This window comes from Heloderma suspectum, chromosome 3 (assembly GCF_057233095.1).
Source record: "Heloderma suspectum isolate Gila_16-S chromosome 3, 16-S_ref, whole genome shotgun sequence".
Classification (NCBI taxonomy): Eukaryota; Metazoa; Chordata; class Lepidosauria; order Squamata; family Helodermatidae; genus Heloderma; species Heloderma suspectum.
The window spans coordinates 92,262,977-92,282,720 of record NC_139460.1 but is presented as its reverse complement, the minus strand read 5'-3'; the positions used below and the strand labels follow the sequence as shown (position 1 = coordinate 92,282,720).

Genomic DNA, 19,744 nt, shown 5'->3' with positions numbered 1-19,744 from the left:
GTTAAGATGCTGTACTGCAGACTGGAAGGTCGGCAGGTCAGCGGTTCGAGACCCGAGTGCTGCGTGATGGAGTGAGCTCCCGTCTTCAGTCCCAGCTTCTGCCAACCTAGCAGTTCGAAAGCAAGAAATTGCAAGTAGATAAATAGGTACCGCTTCGGCGGGAAAGGTAACAGCATTCCGTGCACCTCGGTGTTCAGTCATGCCGGCCACATGACCACGGAAGTGTCTTCGGACAGCGCTGGCTCTTCGGCTTAGAAACGGGGATGAGCACCGCACCCTAGAGTCGGACACGACTGGTTGGGGACACCTTTACCTTTTTTTTTAGGTTTGAAATGATGTTGGTTTGTTCCATTACTTATGAGCCACCAACGATGTGTGTGTGTGTATGCCACTGGCTGTCCTTCCTGAATGGTTAGTGCCCCACTTTTGTCAAACCCCTTGAATTACATCTGAAAGTCCTGACTTCGCTCCCATCTGCGTGTGTTTCCTTTCAACTTCAGTGTGGTGGTGTACAGAGGCCAACTGCCAAAACAGTTATCCTTGTTCCAATATTTCTGGCCCTGACTGCATGAACACACTTTCAAATGTGGTTCACTAAATCAAATCTTTTATTTATGTTTCATTGCCACATTGAACATAGAGAATGGGAGAAGCAATGTAAGAAAAAGGATTTGCAGCATGGCTCTCCTTATTCCAGCCCCTTTTCTTTTGCCTTGCCAGGATCAGGCGTGCTTCCCTATGGCTACTCTTTCTGGTCTTGCATGCATTTGCAGTCTACCCAAATTTTAATGAGGCCTCTTTTGCTGTTGGCCTTCCTCCATTCTTGTGCCTTCTATTCCCATTTTTCCTACAGAGAAGCAGGGAACTCTTTGGCTTTCCACTGTTCCCAAAACCAGAATACAGCAAGTAGCCCGACTACAGAGAGCTAATTAACTTATACATCCCAATACATCCCAACTGCCATAAAAGCAGAGACCACAGTGTTAATAATTTCAGTATTTAAATGATAAATGTATTAAGATGATGTTCAAAGGCCCCAAAGAAGAGAAAATTATTTGCCTGATGCTAGATGTTACCCCACGTTTCTTTTTCATTTGATCGTTTAATTTAATCACACACAAAAGCCATCTATAGCTTTTTCATTTCTGCTGTTGCCAATTCAGGTACAATCCAGATTCATTCAAATCTATAGGAATATGCCTCTGATTATACCAGGATTGTGCCTTTGAGCATGTCTTTCTTTCTGGCTGCCTACCATCCTAACCAATGCAACATAATAAGCAGGCACACTTTTGCTTTTTACATCTTTCTTTTCAGCTTTACTGCCAGCCTCTTAGTAAACAATGACACAACCAGTTTCCTCCTTTTAAGCTATGCGATATGCATTCCATCAGTAATTAATGTTAAAGATTGTGGATGGCCTGAAGGCTAGAAAATGCAACGCAAGGTGGACTAGGATGAAACAGCAAAACCTAACACAACTTCTCGGCCTTTTTCGTTATCTCCAGGTCTAAGTTTTTGAATGACAAATGGATGGTCAAGAATGGATTTCTAAAAGAAGATATTCAAGAACATCATCCTTGGTATGGCTTAGAGTCGCTTCTTTAAAATGAGGGAACTGGTAAAAAGGAATTTGAAAAGGGGATCTCAAGAGGGTTAAATCCCTCCAAAGTGCTTGGAGATCACTCAAAACCACAAAAATAAAAACTCAATTAGAATATAATTTGCTTTTTAGTGTGTTGTATGTTTTTTATATTGGATTTGTTGTCTGCTTTTGATGTTGTGTACACCACCATGAGATTCTGTGGATGAAGGGCAGTTTATAAACGAGGAGGAGGATGTATGCTGCAGGTATGGAAAGGTAGCACCAAGTCTAAGAAGTCACCAGCATGATTAATGAACAGTGTCAAGGAAACGATTAGAGAAAATAAGGCTTCATTCAGAAACTGGAAGTCTTGCCCAAATGAGAGGACAAAAAGGAACACAAACGTGCACAAAAAAATAGAAATAGAAACTGACAATAAGGGATTTATTTATTATTTATTTATTTATTATTAAATTTATTAATCGCCCATCTGGCTTGTCACCCAGCCACTCTGGGCGATGTACAACATACAATAAAACAGTTTAAAACAATAAAATTCACAATAAAAACATTTTCTAAAATACCCTAACCCACCCCAAATGCCTGCCTGAACAACCATGTTTTTAATGCACGACGGAAGCACATTAAATGCAAATAAAGATGAAAGAGAGAGATTTTGGTGAATATTTTTGTCCCACTATAACATCCTTGAAGTGGGCCCATGTTTTAAAAGGTAATGTAGGAATCCGCCCTAAATGACTTGCTGGACCAAGGACAAATTGGGTCATTTCGAACTGAACTCTTTATGCCAAAGATTCGTCCTCTGAGGGAGGTTCAGAGGATGGCAATAAGGGAGAAGGCCTTCTCAGTGGTGCCCCCCCACCCCAGATTATGGAATGCTGTCCTCAGTGATGTCCACCAGGCGCCAACATTGTCATCTTTTCGGCACCAGGTTAAGACCCACTCCCTGGCATTTGACAGCATATGATAAGGATTTTAACAGGTCTTGAGATTTTTATTGTTGATTGTGTACAATAGTTTTATATTTTTGTTATTTTTGTATGTAAATGGTTTTATTATGTTGTATTTTGGGGGGTTAAATCTTTGTAAAATACCCAGAGAGCTTTAGCTTTTAGGTGGTATAGAAATGTAAGAAATGAAGTGAAATGAAGTGAAATGAAATGAAATGAAAGACAAGTTTGCCCTCCATCCTCCATCTTCTTTTGCTTTGTGTGTGTAGAACAACATTTGAAAAAGACAGAGCAGAATCTGATCACTGGGAGTTCATAACACCTGCTGTCCTTTTTGTCTGCCAGGTGGTGGAATATCAAAGTGCAGAAGCTGAACCTCTTAGCCCCTCTGACTCTTCTCCCAGGCGTGAACTGTCAAAAGGCAATTGAAATCCTCCGTGAGAAGAGATATGACCAGGCACCAGTTGTGGCTGAATCAGGGTAACACTCTTATTAGCCAAATGCTTTTATTTCTTTTTTTTACAATCAGTAGTCTTCCAGAGTATTCCACAATCCTAATGATCTAAAGTTCTAATGAGGAATAGCCTGTTATTTGTATAATTAGGGAGATCTTTAAATTAATACTTGAAATATCCAGTCCATCACAGGCCCAGTGCCTGTGCAGGTTATGTATTTTGGGCAAATTATGGCTGTAATTAGCATATTTTACACAAATCATGGCTGTAAAGTGCTTAGTTATGCATAAGCACTTTATGACCACAGTTTGCATAAAATATGCTAATTACAGCTGTAATTTGCCCAAGATATGCAAATTGCTTACACAGTTGATGTACCTTGCCATTTTTAAAGGGGAAAATTTAGACAAAATCAGGAAGTTGGGCTGGGGGCTCCAGGGAAATCCGTCGAGCCCCAAGAGGGCTGGATTTCCCTGCAACAGACATCCCCTAGACTGGACCCAGGTGGATTCACACGTCCCTAGATATAACTCTATATATTTAAATGTTTGAATGGATATAAAACTGTCTGCGCATTGCCTTGAAGAAAGGAGAGGAGGAAGGGCACCCCCAAGGTTCACATCCTCAAGACTTCCCAACTTGGTACCCACCAAATGTTTTGGACTTCAACTCCTATCAGGCCCAGACAGTATGGCCAATGGTCAGGAATGGTGGAAGTCCCAGTCCCCCCAAAAATGGAGGGTACCAGGCTGGAGAAGGCTGGTATACGGCAACAAAATGGGGCTGACTTTTCTTCACCTTATTTGACTGCTAGATACCAGTTGTCAGGAAAGGGCAGGAGTATGCTCTCTTATACTAGCCTTCCCTGAACCGGCACCCTCCAGATGTGTGGGACTACAACTTCCACCATCCCCAGCCAGCAATGCCATCAGCGATAGGAAAAGCTTCTGCTGATAAAATTCATGTATGTCAGGTTGAATTATAAGGGATATGAAGTGATCTAATTTAAGAGCTGGCAACCCTGCCTGTTTCTTGAGCAGCAGCTGATTTTGCAAAAAGTGAACTTCTCCACTCCCCCTGCATCATCCTGACATGTGTCTTCTCTGTATGTGCTCCTGGGTATTAAAATTCATCTGAGTTAATCTCACATTTTCTAATGGTGCTTCCAGAGGGAGGGGTCCTAGTGCTGGCAAGCAGAAGACAATGTGCAGTTACTCCATCTTTTCTTTCACAGGGTGCTAGTCCTATGCATGTTCAGACAGGAAAACGTCCTGTAACTTCCAGCATGCCCCAGCCACCCATGCTGGCTGGAGCATGCTGGTAGTTGTAGAACTTCTTTCTGTCTAAACATGCATAGGATTGCACCTTTTTCTTCAGTAACAGAAAAGACAGAAGAAGTGGAGGGAAAACACAGGAGGCTACGAACTGAAGATAACGATGTCTGTGCCCCCACCCCACCCCTGCCCCATAACATTCTGTGAGTGAGGCAGGGCAATGGCATAATAAAAGTCTCCTCTGGAAGCACCCTAAGTTACAGCACTGACTGTAAAAACCCTGTGTTTTCTCAAAGCCTCATCTTGGGAATGGTAACTCTCAGCAACATCCTCTCCTCAATCCTGGCAGGAAGTGCCCAGTTCTCAGACCCAGTCATGAAGGTCATTTACCAGCAGTTTTCAAAGGTATTTCCTCTTACAATGTTTGGCAGATCTGTGAAGCAGCATCCAAACTATGTATTCGGTACCTCCGTTGAGCCTAATGCAAAGGACAAGGGTGTGGGGATACAAGGAACAAGAGCAGAAGCTGATGGAGAAGGAGGCACATGTCAGAGAGGATGGAAGGAAGGCAGAAAACAACATTTGCTACATTCAGGGCTTCTTCACAGGAGCTTTTATCCTGCTATTGAGATTGCTCACTCATGGAGGTTTGTGGGTCCTTTAGATGATGTCGTCCAGGGCATCTCCCGCACTAAATGACCTTTATTCCGTTTTTTAAAAGATCAGAGATAATGAGTTATCAAATTACAGATCTTGAGTTCCACTTGACTTCCCTCCATGTAAAGAGGAAAACCCGTAATAAGAGGAGCTCAGCCACAGCGCCATCTAGTGGCTGTATAATGAAGCATATGGAAGACTCAGATAAAGGGGGAAAGGAGTGTGTGTAAAGGGAGCCTGTCATGACCCTGCATTTAAAATGGAAGCAGAAAGCCCTATTTTGAATGCAGGATTTTAGGCTGGTATAGAGATGCTCTCAGTCAGGTGCTGCTTATACTGGGCACAATCCTTGCACTTATCAGTGGGAAGACAACTACTGGAAGCTTCCAGACAGAGGACTCCCAGTGCTACCAGTCAAAAGACATTCTGCAGCAGTTCCCTCTTTCCCCTGGCAATGGACTGTCTTTGGTAAGAAAAAAGACAGAAGAAGCGGTAGGAAAAGACAGAAGAGGTACAAATGGAAGATGATATCCTCTAGAATTCTGTCCATGAGCAGAAGCCTCACCTGGAAGTACACTCAGTGTGAAGAAAGGGTTCCTTTCATGTCATGCCTGATTACAAGAATGACTACTGCATGTCACATAGGAACATGCAAGAGCTGTGTATACAGAGTGCAAGCACGGTTGAGTGAGTTTATCTACAATACACACTTGGGGTATATGAGTTGAGTGAATACAGTACAGTGTGCATATGCTGGGTAGGTCAGACTAGGTTGTCCTGCTGGGGGATTTTGCCTCACTTGTGGCAGTTCTGTTGCCACAGTTCCATATGAGCTGTGCCCTCCATGCTGAGGCTGACTTGCACAATTGCTCTCCCCCAAGAAATCTACCAAGGGTGTATGTGTGTGGTGGAAGGGTCTCATGCAAGAGGACCTTGGAACAACATTTCCTTGGCATGGAGCATCTAGCTCATACCTTACTTCTCCCATGGTTGCAGCAACAGAGCTGCTTGTATGTGGAGAGATTTTGAATGTGTGAACTGGTTGCTAGAGTATAGCTAGTAACAGTCTGAAATGCTTTATGGTTGGCATTTCTCTACAGATTAGCCTGGATGACACCCTTGGGAAACTTTCACAAATCCTGGAAAACAATCACTTTGCCATTGTTGTGCATGAACTGGAGCAATGTAAGTAGCCTTTAAAATAATAACAACACAAAAAATATTTTTTTCATGAGAGACTGGAGTAGGGATAGGCAACCTGGTACTCTTAATTCGGGGGGACTACAACTCCTGACACAGCCCCATCTGGCATGGCCAATGGTCAGGGATTGTGGGAAATGTAGTTCAAAACATCAGGGTGAGGGGACCAAGTTGCCTACCCCTGAACTAGAGTATAGCTCAAACATTCCTAGCCCTCCATGAGGCCCCACTTGCACAATTTGTCTCCCCCAAGGAAACCGTAGAGGGGGGCAGATGTCACACAAGAGGCTGCAGGGTTGCACTGCTGGCCCTGCTCGAGGTCACACTCACCTCTTATAGTATTCATGGATGTCAATGCCTGCAAAGGAAAGCCTACACATGTAGAGCTTTGTTTGCGTAGGCTTTCCTTTGAAGATATCCATGCCTTACACATGGAGATTGGGAGCACATACACTATGAAGACTCAGGGATAGGGACAGCAGCATGGCCCCACGGCCCCATTCTACCTCTGAAGGGGGTTTCTGTTTGTCTAAATTCTAAGAAGTCTTCCATCCATTGTCTTTGGATGATGCTCAAAGTTCAGGCTATGCAAGTGAGGGCAGACATGTTTTTGTTTGTTCAGTCGTTCAGTCGTGTCCGACTCTTTGTGACCCCGTGGACCATAGCACACCAGGCCTTCCTGTCCTGTGCTCTCTCCCGGAGCGTGAGCGGGAGTCCATATTCATTGCATCGGTGATGCTATCTAGCCATCTCATCCTCTGCCGTCCCCTTCTCCTTTTGCCTTCAGTCTTTCCCAGCATCTGGGTCTTTTCCAGTGACTTTTCTCTTCGCATTAGGTGGCCGAAAAATTTGAGCTTCAGCTTCAGTATCTGTCCTTCCAATGAGCACTCAGGGTTGATTTCCTTTAGTATGGACTGGTTTGACCTCCTTCAGGGGACTCGTAAGAGTCTTCTCCAGCACCACAGTTCGAAAGCATCAATTCTTCGGCCTTCCTTGTAGTCCAGCTCTCACAGCCATACGTTACTACTGGGAAAACCATAGCTTTGATTAGACAGACCTTTGTCGGCAAGGTGATGTCTCTGCTTCTTACTATGCTGTCTAGGTTTGCCATAGCTTTCCTCCCCAGGAGCAAGCGTCTTTTAATTTCATGGCTACAGTCACCGTGTGCGGTGATCTTGGAACCCAAGAAAGTAAAATCTGTCACTGCTTCCATTTCTTCCCCTTCTATATGCCAGGAAGTGATGGGGCCAGATGCCATGATCTTAGTTTTTTTAATGTTGAGTTTCAAACCAGCTTTTGCACTCTCCTCTTTCACCCTCCACAAGAGGCTGTTTAGATCCTCTTCGCTTTCTGCCATTAGGGTGGTATCGTCTACATATCTGAGGTTGTTGATAATTCTCCCGGCAATCTGAATTCCGACCTGTGATTCATCCAACCCGGCGTTTCTCATGATGTACTCTGCATATAAGTTAAATAAGCAGGGCGACAATATGCAGCCTTGTCGTACTCCTTTCCCAATTTTGAACCAATCGGTTGTTCCATGTCTGGTTCTTACTGTTCCTTCTTGACCCTCGTACAGGTTTCTCAGGAGACAGGTAAGGTGGTCTGGTAGCCCCATCTCTTTAAGGATTTGCCACAGTTTGTTGTGATCCACACAATCAAAGGCTTTAGCGTAGTCAATGAAGCAGAAATAAACGTTTTTCTGGCATTCTCTTGCTTTCTCCATGATCCAACTCAAGTTGGCGATTTGATCTCTAGTTCCTCTGCCTCTTCGAAACCCAGCTTGTACTTCCGGTAGTTCTTGGTTCGCATACTGCTGAAGCCTAGCTTGTAGGATTTTGAGCATCACCTTGCTGGCATGTGAAATGAGCGCAATTGTACGGTAGTTTGAACACTCTTTGGCATTGCCCTTCTTTGGAATTGGAATGTAAACTGACCTTTTCCAGTCTTGTGGCCACTGTTGAGTGTTCCAAATTTGTTGGCATATTGAGTGCAGCACTTTAACAGCATCATCTTCTAGGATTTTAAATAGCTCAGCTGGAAGACTGTCATCTCCGCTAGCTTTGTTGTTAGTAATGCTTCCTAAGGCCCACTTGACTTCACTCTCGAGGATGTCCGGCTCAAGTTCAGTGACCACACTCTCATGGCTATCAGGGACATTCAGATCTTTCCTGTATAGTTCTTCTGTGTATTCTTTCCACCTCTTCTTAATCTCATCTGCTTCTGTTAGGTCCCTGCCTTCTTTGTCCTTTATCATGCCCGTCTTTGCACAAAACGTTCCCTTGAGATCTCCGATTTTCTTGGAGAGATCTCTAGTCTTTCCCATTCGGTTGTTTTCCTCAATTTCTTTGCATTGTTCATTTAAGAAGGCCTTCTTGTCTCTCCTTGCTATTCTCTGGAACTCTGCATTCAGTTGGATATATCTTCCCCTTTCTCCCTTGCTCTTCACTTCCCTTCTTTCCTCAGCTACTTGTAAAGCCTCATCAGACAGCCACTTTTCTTTCTTGCATTTCTTTTTCTTTGGGATGAATTTAGTTGCTGCCTCCTGAACAATGTTACGGACCTCCGTCCATAGTTCCTCAGGCACTCTGTTTATCAGGTCTAATCCCTGAAATCTATTCCTCACCTCCACTGTATATTCATAAGGGATATGATTTAGGTCATACCTGAATGGTTCAGTGGTTTTCCCTACGTTCTTCAATTTCAGCCGAAATTTTGCAAGAAGCAGCTCATGATCTGAGCCACAGTCAGCTCTGGGTCTTGTTTTTACTGACTGTATAGAGCTTCTGCATCTTTGGCTGCAAAGGACATAATCAATCTGATTTCGATATTGACCATCTGGTGATGTCCATGTGTAGAGTCATCTCTTGTGCTGTTGGAAAAGAGTGTTTGCTATGATCAGCGTGTTCTCTTGGCAAAACTCTATTAGCCTTTGTCCTGCTTCATTTTGTACACCAAGGCCATGCTTGCCTGTTATCCCAGTGATTTCTGGACTTCCTACTTTAGCATTCCAATCCCCTATGATGAAGAGGACATCTTTTTTGGGTGTTAGTTCTACAAGGTGTTGTAGATCTTCATTGAACCAATCTACCTCAGCTTCTTCGGCATCAGTGGTTGGGGCATAGCCTTGAATTACTGTGATGTTGAATGGTTTGCCTTGGATTCGTACTGAGATCATTCTGTCGTTTTTAAGATTGTACCCCAGTACTGCTTTTCCCACCCTTTTGTTGACTATGAGTGCTACTCCATTTCTTCTAAGGGATTCTTGCCCACAGTAGTAGATATGATGGTCACCTGAAGTAAATTCGCCCATGCCTGTCCATTTTAGTTCGCTGATTCCCAAGATGTCGATGTTCAGTCTTGCCATCTCATGTTTGACCACCTCCAGCTTACCTTGATTCATTGATCTTACGTTCCAGGTTCCTAAACAATATTGTTCTTTACAGCATCGGATTTTCTTTTCACCACCAGACACATCCACAGCTGAGTGTCCTTTCGGGTTTGGCCCAGCCGCTTCACTCTTTCTGGCGCTACTTGGAAATTCCCTCTGCTCTTCCCCAGTAGTATATTGGACACCTTCCTACCTGAGGGGCTCATCTTCCAGCGTCATCTCTTTTAGCCTTGTGATACGTTCCATGGGGTTTTCTTGGTAGGAATACTGAAGTGGGTTGCCATTTCCTTCTCCAGTGAACCACATTTTGTCAGAACTCTCCGCCATGACCTGTCCATCTTGGGTGGCCCTGCACGGCATAGCTTATGGCTTCACTGAGTTACACAAGCCCCTTCGCCACAACAAGGCAGTGATCCATGAAGGGGGCAGACATGTTAGAGGTATACAAAACTATGTGTGCTGTGAAGAATGTGGATAGGAGACATTTTTCTCTCTTTCTCATAATACTAGAACCCGGGGTCATCCCATGAAGCTGACTGGTGGGAGATTCAGGACAGATAAAAAGAAGTACTTCTTCACACAGCACGTAGTCAAACTATGGCATTTGCTACCACAAGACATAGTGATGGCCACCCATTTGGATGGCTTTAAAAGGGGATTGGACAAATTCTTGGAGGAAAAGGCTATCGATGGCTACTAGTCCTGATGGCTATATGCTACCTCCAGTATCAGAAGCAGTATGCATATGTACACCAGTTGCTAGGGAACATTGGCAGGAAGGTGCTGCTGCACTCATGCCCTACTTGATGGTTTCCTGTGGGCAGCTTGTTGGCCACTGTATGAACAAAATGCTGGAATGATGGACCCTTGGTCTGATCTGGCATGGTTCTTCTCATGTTCTTATGGGTTAGTGAGTGAACAGCCAACCCACCATAGCTTATTTTCAGGTTACCTTATCGTGACATGCAAACTGGCCCATAGTCACCTCTATGTTTGCTCCTAGTTTCAGGTCATTAATGAGCTGTCCCAATAAAGATCCTAAGACCCCACTGTTGTGAGTCCCTCCATTGCGAGAATAATTGACCATTTATTCTTACTTTCTGTTCTTTAACTACTTACTGATCAGAAAGAGGACCTCTCCCCTAATTCCATGAATGCTGAGTTTGCTTAGGAGTCTGTTCTGAGGGACTCTGTCAACCAGAGGTGGGGAATTCCTTTCAGCCTGAGGGCCAAATTCAGTTTTGGAGAAGTTCTTGGGGCAGGGGGCACATTCCAGTGAAAAGGGCAAATTCCATATTGGGTATAGTTAGGAAAGGAATTGAAAATCAAACTGCCAAGATCATATTCCCCTTATACAAATCTATGGTGTGACCACACTTGGAATACTGTGTACAGTTCTGGTCACCACACCTTAAAAAAAGGATATTGTAGATTGGGGAAAGTGCAGAAAAGGGCATCTAAAACTATCAAGGGGCTGGAACAACTCCCCTATGAGGGAAGGCTACAACAGCTGGACTTATTTAATTTGGAAAAAATGAGGGTAAGGGGAGCCATGACAGAGTTGTACCAAATAATACGTGGTGTGGAGAATGTGGATAGGGAGACATTTTTCTCCCTCTTTCAAAATACTAGAACCCAGGGTCACCCTATGAAGCTGATTGGTGGGAGAGTCAGGACAGACAAAAGGAAGTTCTTCACACAATGTACAATTAAACTGTGGAATTCACTACTTCAAGTTGTAGTGATGGCCAGTTACAGGGGGACTAGACAAATTCATTGAGAATAAGGCTGTGGGCACTAATAATGATGGCTGTATATTACCTCCAGTGGTGGAGGCTGTTGCACTTTTGTCCTGCTTGTGGGCTTCCCATTGGGGGACCTGGTTGGCCACTGTGCAAACAGAATGCTGGACTAGACAGGTCTTTGGTCTGAGCCAGCATAGCTCTTCTTATGCTCTTAAATAAAGACAACATGTCATTGTAGTTTTACTTTCATTCTAATCTGGGAACATCAGCAATATGTAATCCTCCTTCATTTCTTTGTCCTTCCAGACAATGCAGATGGCAGCTCCTTCATGAAACAGATGGTATTTGGTGTGGCCACAGCTGTTGACCTCCTCAGCTTTGTCACCCGAAAGAACAAGACCCAGGAGCGAAGAGATGCAACAGCCAAATCAGCGTCTTCTGAAAGAACTTTCTCTGTGGCAGAATTGGAAAAAAAATAACTGAAGACTTTTAAGTGTAACGTTCTGGTTTTATTTTCCAATATGGCTATGTTTTCATTTTTAATTTGCCTAGTGGCTCTGCTATGTTTCATATCATCCTAAATGCAACCAAACAGAATTGTCTGGAATCAGGATGATCTGACAAGGGCTTTTAAAATTAAAATAAGCAGCAACGATGTGATAACATGTTAAAAATAATGTTCTTGGGGAGAAAACAGTAGAAGTAACTGAATTGTCCTATGAAGTCTTGCTACATTGATTTCTATTTGACATTTTGTTGTTTGCATTAATGTCGACTGATCAATGCATTTCAAAATCTGCTGGCAGAGGAATAAAGAAATACAACAGGTGCAAAAGCTGCCTGAATTAAATGCAGAGCCAACAATAATGCCATTTGCCTGTACAAGGGAAGTCTGAAATGGCATTGGCATTCCGCTGGCAAAAGCGTGAGTGTGCAAAAGATCCTTTGCCCCAAGGTCTGCAGGATGCATCTGCCACTACAACTTAGTGCTACATTGGCCTCCTTTGAACAAGAAAGGTTCCCAGGCATAGAAACCATACACATCGCTGCCTCTTGATTCTTACCCCTAAGAGCCTAACACCAGCAGGAGTCCACATCATAGGGCTTCATCACACAGAGCTTTTACCCTGCGATTGAGATTGCTCCTTCACAGAAAGTTTGCGGGCTCTTTACGTGATGCCGTGACCCTGCTGTGACCCTCCTGCACTAAATGCCCTTTGTTCCGTTTTTAAATAAATTCACCTGAATAGGGGTGAATGCTCCTTCCTTGTTCTCCTCGACCTCTCAGCGGCTTTCGATACTGTTGACCACGGTATCCTCCTGGACCGCCTGGAGGGGTTGGGCATTGGGGACACCGTATTGCGGTGGTTCCGGTCCTTCCTCTCCGGCAGGTACCAGAGGGTAGCACTGGGAGAGGAGGTTTCGGACCCGTGGCCACTTACTTGTGGGGTGCCATAGGGTTCCATCCTCTCCCCGATGCTATTTAACATCTATGTGAAGCCGCTGGGGGCTATCATCAGGAGGTTTGGGGTGCAGTGTCATCAATATGCGGATGACACACAGCTCTACCTCTCATTCAAATCTTCACCAAGGTTGGCCGTAGAATCCCTGTCCAAATGTCTGGAGACGGTGAGTGGCTGGATGGGGAGGAATAAGCTGAAGCTCAAGCCTGACAAGACCGAGGTACTTTTGGTGGGAGACAAGAGGAGGCTGGGGGATGTTGACCTGGTGTTGAATGGGGTACAGCTACCCTTGAAAGACCAGGTCCGCAGCCTGGGGGTCATTTTGGACTCCCAGCTGTCCATGGAGGCTCAGGTGTCAGCTGTGAGCCGGACAGCGCTGTATCAACTCCATCTGATACGGCGGCTGCTCCCCTTCCTTCCCGACCATCTGCTCCCATCGGTAGTACATGCCCTGGTCTCCTCTCGTTTAGACTACTGTAATGCGCTCTACGTGGGGTTACCCTTGAAGACGGTGCGGAAGCTGCAGCTGGTACAGAACGCGGCGGCTCGCCTGATTAAAGGCAGCCGCCGGCGAGATCACATCACTCCAGTGCTGAAGGAGTTGCACTGGTTACCAGTTGTTTTCCGGGCCAAATTCAAGGTGTTGGTTTTGACCTTTAAAACCCTATATGGTTCCGGCCCAGCCTATCTTAAGGAGCGCCTCCAGCAACACCAGACAGGCCGCTTAACAAGATCAGCCTCGGATGGCCTTCTCTCTGTCCCATCAGCCAGGACAGCTAGACTGGTGGGGACGAGGGAGAGGGCCTTCTCTGTGGTGGCTCCCACTCTGTGGAACTCCCTCCCTAGGGAACTCCGTCATGCCCCCTCTTTAATGAGCTTCCGTCGTGCATTAAAAACGTGGTTGTTCAGGCAGGCATTTGGGGTGGGTTAGGGTATTTTTAAAAAAAAAAATTATGGTAAAATTTTATTGTTTTAAATTGTTTTATGGTGGGTTGTACATCGCCCAGAGTGGCTGGGTGACCAGTCAGATGGGCGATTAATAAATTTAATAAATAAATAAATAAATAATAGATTGCAGATCATGAGCTATCAAATTACCCCCTTGTGTTCTGCTTCAGTTCCCTCCGTGAAAAGAGGAAAAGTGGCAAGAAGAGGAGCGGGATCAATGAAAGATAATGGAAGACTCAGATACGGGGAGAAGGGGGTGGGGGAGGAAGTGCATGCAAAGGGAGTCAGTGGTGATCCTGCATTTAAAACGGAAGCAAAAAGCCCCGTTTTAAATACAGGATTTTAGGCTGGTGTAGAAATGCCCATAGTCAATGGGGAGACATCTGAAGCTTTGGAAAACTGTAGCAAGGCTCTGCCTTGCAGCTGAGAAGCAAGTCTTGTCTGAAATGAAACAGACCCTATCCAAAGCTCTGAACTGGGTCCCAAAGCATTTTTTTCTGTGCACACTACTTAGCATTCTGGTTTGGACTAGAACCATTCCTGGATGTTTCCCAGAAGATATTGGCGCACCAGGGAGTAATATATTTTCTCCAGCTTTTGTAGAGTTGAGGACCTTCCCCAAGCAGCTGCCTCAATGCAATGGCCATATTGGCTCTCAGCGACTGAAAAGGTTGTCCTATATGATTTGTCTAATCCCTTTTTCTCTTTGGTATACACTTTTCCCAATCAAGGGCTTGCTCTGTGAGCAAAAAAGAGGGTATGGCTGCACCGAACAGCTGCTCCACATGGGCAAACTGGCATCAGATCCCACCGCGCTGGAAAAAACACCATCCAGTGACCCACGCATACGTGATGTCCATCACTGGATACCATTGCAGGCAGAAAAAATGTCTGGCCTGCATGTACAGGAAACCCAATTGCCAACAGTATATGTACATACACATATGGCCCATAAACTTTGATTTGGGGCAACCTGTCACAGTAAATAAGCATACACTTCCCACCCCCCTCTCTCAGTGTGAGCATGAATGCTTATCTACATCTAATTCTACACCAGTGCATGTATTTTATGCCATGTGATACTAGTTGTACAAAGTGCTCAGTTGCATATGTGGCTCTTTGGATTGGGTCCACTGAAGGTCAGTTGCAGACAGTGCAACATTTCCTATACACGATTTTTCTTATTGTTTTAAAATGAGATTTTGTACACCTGAACATACATCACCACATATTTGTGAGTGCTCCGTGTGACAAAATGGATCTACATATTTTTGACCTGGCTGGACAGTTAAGATGTCCGGTAACTGAAAGTAGGCACTGAAGCCTGCTAATGTGAATTGTGTGTGTATGTCGGGGGGGGGGGGGTTGTTCTCACATTGGTGGCAGAAATTGATGCAGCAGTTTTAATTCAACTGTGTCCAATATGGACACATGAAAATCAGTGTCATCGCTCATGGAGCACTCGTTGCAATGGTGCTGACACTATAATAATAGGGTTAATCAGACACGCTGCTTAGACTACTGGTGTTTGCACACACAGAAGCAATACATCACACAGGATTACTCATTGTGCTTTGAGAGGACAGGTATTTCTATTTGTTTTAAATTTCCTGGGATTTGGGTTTGCTGGATGTCCTGCTAGTTTTACATTATAATAAATTAATGTTCTGTACTCATCAACACAGCACTCAGGGTATCATGCCCTTTGATTTTGCCACAGATTTATGTATTAACAAGGCAAGACTTTGGCAGCTGGTATTTGAACAATATGGTATTTCACTGGACTGCATTATTAAACAGAGCTTTGTCAGACAATAAAGGGCAGCTTTCTTCAGCCCGGAGCCCTTCAGATGTGTTGGGCTACAACCCTCATGCTGGCTTGGGATGATGGGAGTTGTAGTCTATCATATCTGGAGGGCTCCAGATTGGGGAGGGCTGCTCTAGTCATGTCGGGACTTAGGGTGGAAGGTGGGTGTTGTTGGTGTTTTTAGGTTCCTGGTCCTTACTCTTAAAATATAATAAATTACACAAATTAAGTGAGGGCAGAAGAAAGCACGGAATGTAGTTTCCTTTAAGCCCAGAGTACATGAAGAGTGGATTCTAGGCTCAAAGAGTTTGATTACGGGTCAAACTAAATGACAGTTATCACATAGTTTGCCATTGTATGATTGATTTTCTTTAACAAATAGCTGATGCTGGGGACGGGGCAGTGGGGGGAGATGAATTGGGACTGGGGTGTGGTCCGGGTGGGGATTTCTTCTCATAGAGCTTTTCTACACAACACATTTGTTATGTCCCCATCATTCCCTACTCACAATTGTTTACAGGTTCTTTCGATGATGACATGACCCTCCAGTTTCACTTCTGTTTGTAAACAGCACTTTCTGGGAGTTTTTTTTTAGAGCAGGGAAAATGTGGATTATTTCTGATGGCAAAAAAAAAGCACAAAATACATCTTGCGTATTTGCGCTATTCTGTTATACCGCAGTGCCACCTAGAGGTTGTGTAGCAGAAAAGCAGGGAAGGAAATGCTCTTCATGTAGTGCTGGGATCTCAGTTCAGCGATGAAACCGAAACAAGATGCAGTGGCTTAACAGCCACATGTAGAAAAGCACATTGTGAATTGCAAGTGAGTAAGGGACCACAGCAGGGAGAAAGGGTTAGAGCCCCCTCTCCCTCTCACACCCACACACAGTCTGGTTGTTAGAAAAAAATCAACCCTGCAAGGGCAAACTTTGCCCTTTCTGCAAGGGCAAACACATCACAGCTAGTTTGGCCCTAGGTCATGAGACAATCTTAGTACTTCCCCATTCATGCAATCTTCTGTGATTTTCTCTCTTCCCTGTGTGATATAACTGATAAGCAGCACGAATTGTCTGTTCAAGGAAAGGACCCCCACCCCGAGTCACAGCAGGGGAGCAGATGATAAAACTGTAAAAAAAAGAAAAAGCAAAAAAAAAGCCCAGAGCAGGAGCATGGAAGTCTTGTCATTATCATCTGAGCACGCTTAGCAGGTGGAGGTGGATTTTAAGCAGGTTTGCTCACATTGTTTCCTGTGAAGATAAAAATTAAGAAACCATTGCCCAGTTGTGTGAGTTGTACTGCAACTAGTGACTATAAAAATGACCATCGCTAGTGCCCTGTTTGATTTTACTCATTTCTGTCGACATTCTGAAATTCCAACGTTTCTACCATTGGGACTAAAAGCCGGGTCTGTCTTCCATTATATGATATGTTTTCCCTTTTTAAGCCCTGCCTTTCTGGTGATATTATAGTGACTATAATGTCACCCAAGAGGCAGTCCTTTAAATATTCTGGACACAAACCATTTAGAGCTTTAAAAGGTCATAAGCAGTGGCTGAGTCACATGCTCCAACGAACAATCCCCATCGACAGCCGTGCAGCAGCATTCTGCACTACCTGCAGCGTCTGAACACTCTTCAACGGCAGCTCCACATAGAGTGCATTGCAATGGCCTAAACAGAATGTGGCCAAGTCATATTTGACAGTGGCTAAGACCAGCTTTCTCCAAGAAAGGATGCTGCGGGTGCATTAGCTGAAACTGTGAAAAGGCTCCCTTGGCCATAGCTGACACCTGACCATCTGGGGCATATTGGGAGTTGTAGGCCTTTTTCTGTCTAAACATGCATTGCATTGCACCCTAAATATATTGCAAGAACTTTGATCAGTAGGTGGGATTTAAATACTCCAAAATAATAAACAATGTTCCCCCAGCACCACCTTCTGGAATCTGCCCTCCATGTATGACTGGAGCCAGCCTGAAACAGTACCCTCCACAGCCCCAATCCAAACAGAAACGATGAAGTATCAGGCAGGACCAACAGGGACACACTCCCCCTGTGTAGTTCCTGGCACAGGACATCAACCAGGGCAGCCAAGGCTGCCTCAGTCCCAAAGTCAGGTTGGAGGCCAGACTGAAATGGGTCAAGGAAATAACATTTATATGGAATAGACATGGTATCCCACTGGTTCTTTTCCATGCCCATGGTTTCACTTGTAACATTTTTACTACACTTTGGTTAAAATTTGGTAGGGTTATCATTACCAAATGCTTCAAGACTGTGTGCCATCAGCTATTGATTACTGCTTTATAAGGTTACAGGCTGTAAAATCAGAATGGATCCATTCGTTGTGCTCTTATATCACCACAAAGATTCAGTAAAACGAAACTGACTTGGATTGTATTGCCCATAAGCGAGCATAGTGGAACTTACTTCCAAATAGAGATGCATAGGACTGGATTGCAAGTTAGGTTAGGGTTGGTTTATTTATATGCTTCTTTCAAAAATAACCCACTCAAAACATCTTCCAAATTATCTAGATAACTAGGAGGAATTCCTAATATAAAAAAGGAAATTGTGATCATGTTCTATTTGAGATACATGTAGCATAAACCCTTCCAACAATAAATAATAACATAATAAATCAGGGATGGTGAATGTATGGGTCTCGAGATGTTGGACTCCAACTCCCATCATCCATCACCATTGGCTATGTGGGCTGGGACTGATGGGAATTGCAGTGCAACAACATGTGGAGGGTTTATACATTCCTCAACTCTGTAACAAAAGGTCCAGTGATAATAAAGGCTTTTAGTTCCTCCCAGCTGCTCAGTTTAGGGGTTTTCCTTCATTTGTGCCACTATAATTAGAGAATTGTAATTATAAGCTGGACTGACACAAGTAACTCAGGAAGAATTACTGCCTGTGGACCAAAACATTTGCGCTACCTGAATTTGAAGCCTATCCAGGTAATTAAAGCTATTTTGTTTCTCACAGCACAGCTAAGGAATTGACCTTACCATTATTATAATGAAATAACAATAAGAAATACTTGCCCTGCTGGATCGGGACAGCTTTCTTTCTTCCTTTCTTTCTTTCTTTCGAAAATGACAGGGTTGAGCAAGGCACTAGGTTGATGCTTCATTCATTCATTCCTTCTTCTGCAGAACAGCAGAAATTGTAAACTGCCCTGGAAATTTTGAAGGGAGGTGTAGAAATGTTTCAGATGCATACATAAATATCATTACTGATACTCAGTGCTTCTCAGACATTATAGAATCGAACTCAGGAAGGTCAGCTGTGCCACACATGCTAACAGTGACCCAAGAGACACTTCCCAACAAGGAGCAGAGGTAGTGGGTAAAAAAGCCACTCCTCCTTGCTGTGTACAAATCTGTGGGGAAACGTCAGGTGGAAGGCTAGATGAGCTTCAAGTCGAATGCATGTGCCCTCAGGTGACACGCAAATCACAGGAAATTTGAAATGTGATTGTAAATCCATTGTCCTTCATGGCTTACAAACCTGAGACAAGTACACTTTTAAACTGCACTTTGCTCTTTTACACATGCAGAAAACAGCAGGAGGGAGGCTCAAAAAACCCTTTAAGTGGCTCTTGTGAAATTGGTCTGAGCATCAGGTATAGTTTGAGCCTGAGAAAAGCTGCTGTGATGAATCACATACTATTTTAAGAAACAGCAGTTTCCACATTGAAAACTGTACCCCCTCCTCCACTGGGAAGAGTTCACCTGATTCAGGCTGCAATTTTATGTGCACATACCTGGGAGTAAGTCCCACTGAATTCAATGGGGCTCATTTCTGAGTAGACATGTATAAGATTACACTGGGTTGGATCCAGGATCTACCTTCCATGGACAGAACAGCTCCACTCATGGAAGGGGCCTCCACTCAGTTTTGGGGGATCCTGCTTCGCACCAAAGCTCACCCCATTCAGTACCACAGCCCAGCCTCTGTGTAGCATTTTCAGGGGGCTGTCAGGGCTGCCATGGGGAGCAGAGGGCAGGGGAGTCCACTTCTGCTAGCTGCGTTGCACATGCCTAAATCTGGATCCAACCCACTGACAGCGGGCCAACTCACAATGTGCCTTTTAACCAGTATTTCTGCCTCTGATGAGGGGAAATGCTATGTCACTCAGTGGAGTTCTGTTGAGAAATTCCATTAATTTTATAGTTTTGTTGTTGTTGTTTTTAACGGGAAGTGTGACAGGAAGATTGTGATGAGAAAAGTTACCAGGC

General features: G+C 44.3%; 1 protein-coding gene across 1 annotated transcript in view; it reads left to right on the top strand.

Annotated features, from left to right (window-relative positions):
* Nucleotides 1–12,109, top strand: part of LOC146349938 (cystathionine beta-synthase-like) — a 60,614-nt gene extending 48,505 nt beyond the window's left edge. Inside the window, exons 12-16 of the mRNA XM_084841734.1 lie at nucleotides 1,509–1,583; nucleotides 2,902–3,036; nucleotides 4,582–4,690; nucleotides 6,043–6,127; nucleotides 11,585–12,109. Of these exons, the coding sequence (XP_084697860.1) occupies nucleotides 1,509–1,583; nucleotides 2,902–3,036; nucleotides 4,582–4,690; nucleotides 6,043–6,127; nucleotides 11,585–11,757 (577 nt within the window). The 3' untranslated portion in view covers nucleotides 11,758–12,109. The remainder of the gene's footprint in view (nucleotides 1–1,508; nucleotides 1,584–2,901; nucleotides 3,037–4,581; nucleotides 4,691–6,042; nucleotides 6,128–11,584) is intronic.
* Nucleotides 12,110–19,744: the final 7,635 nt, after the last annotated feature.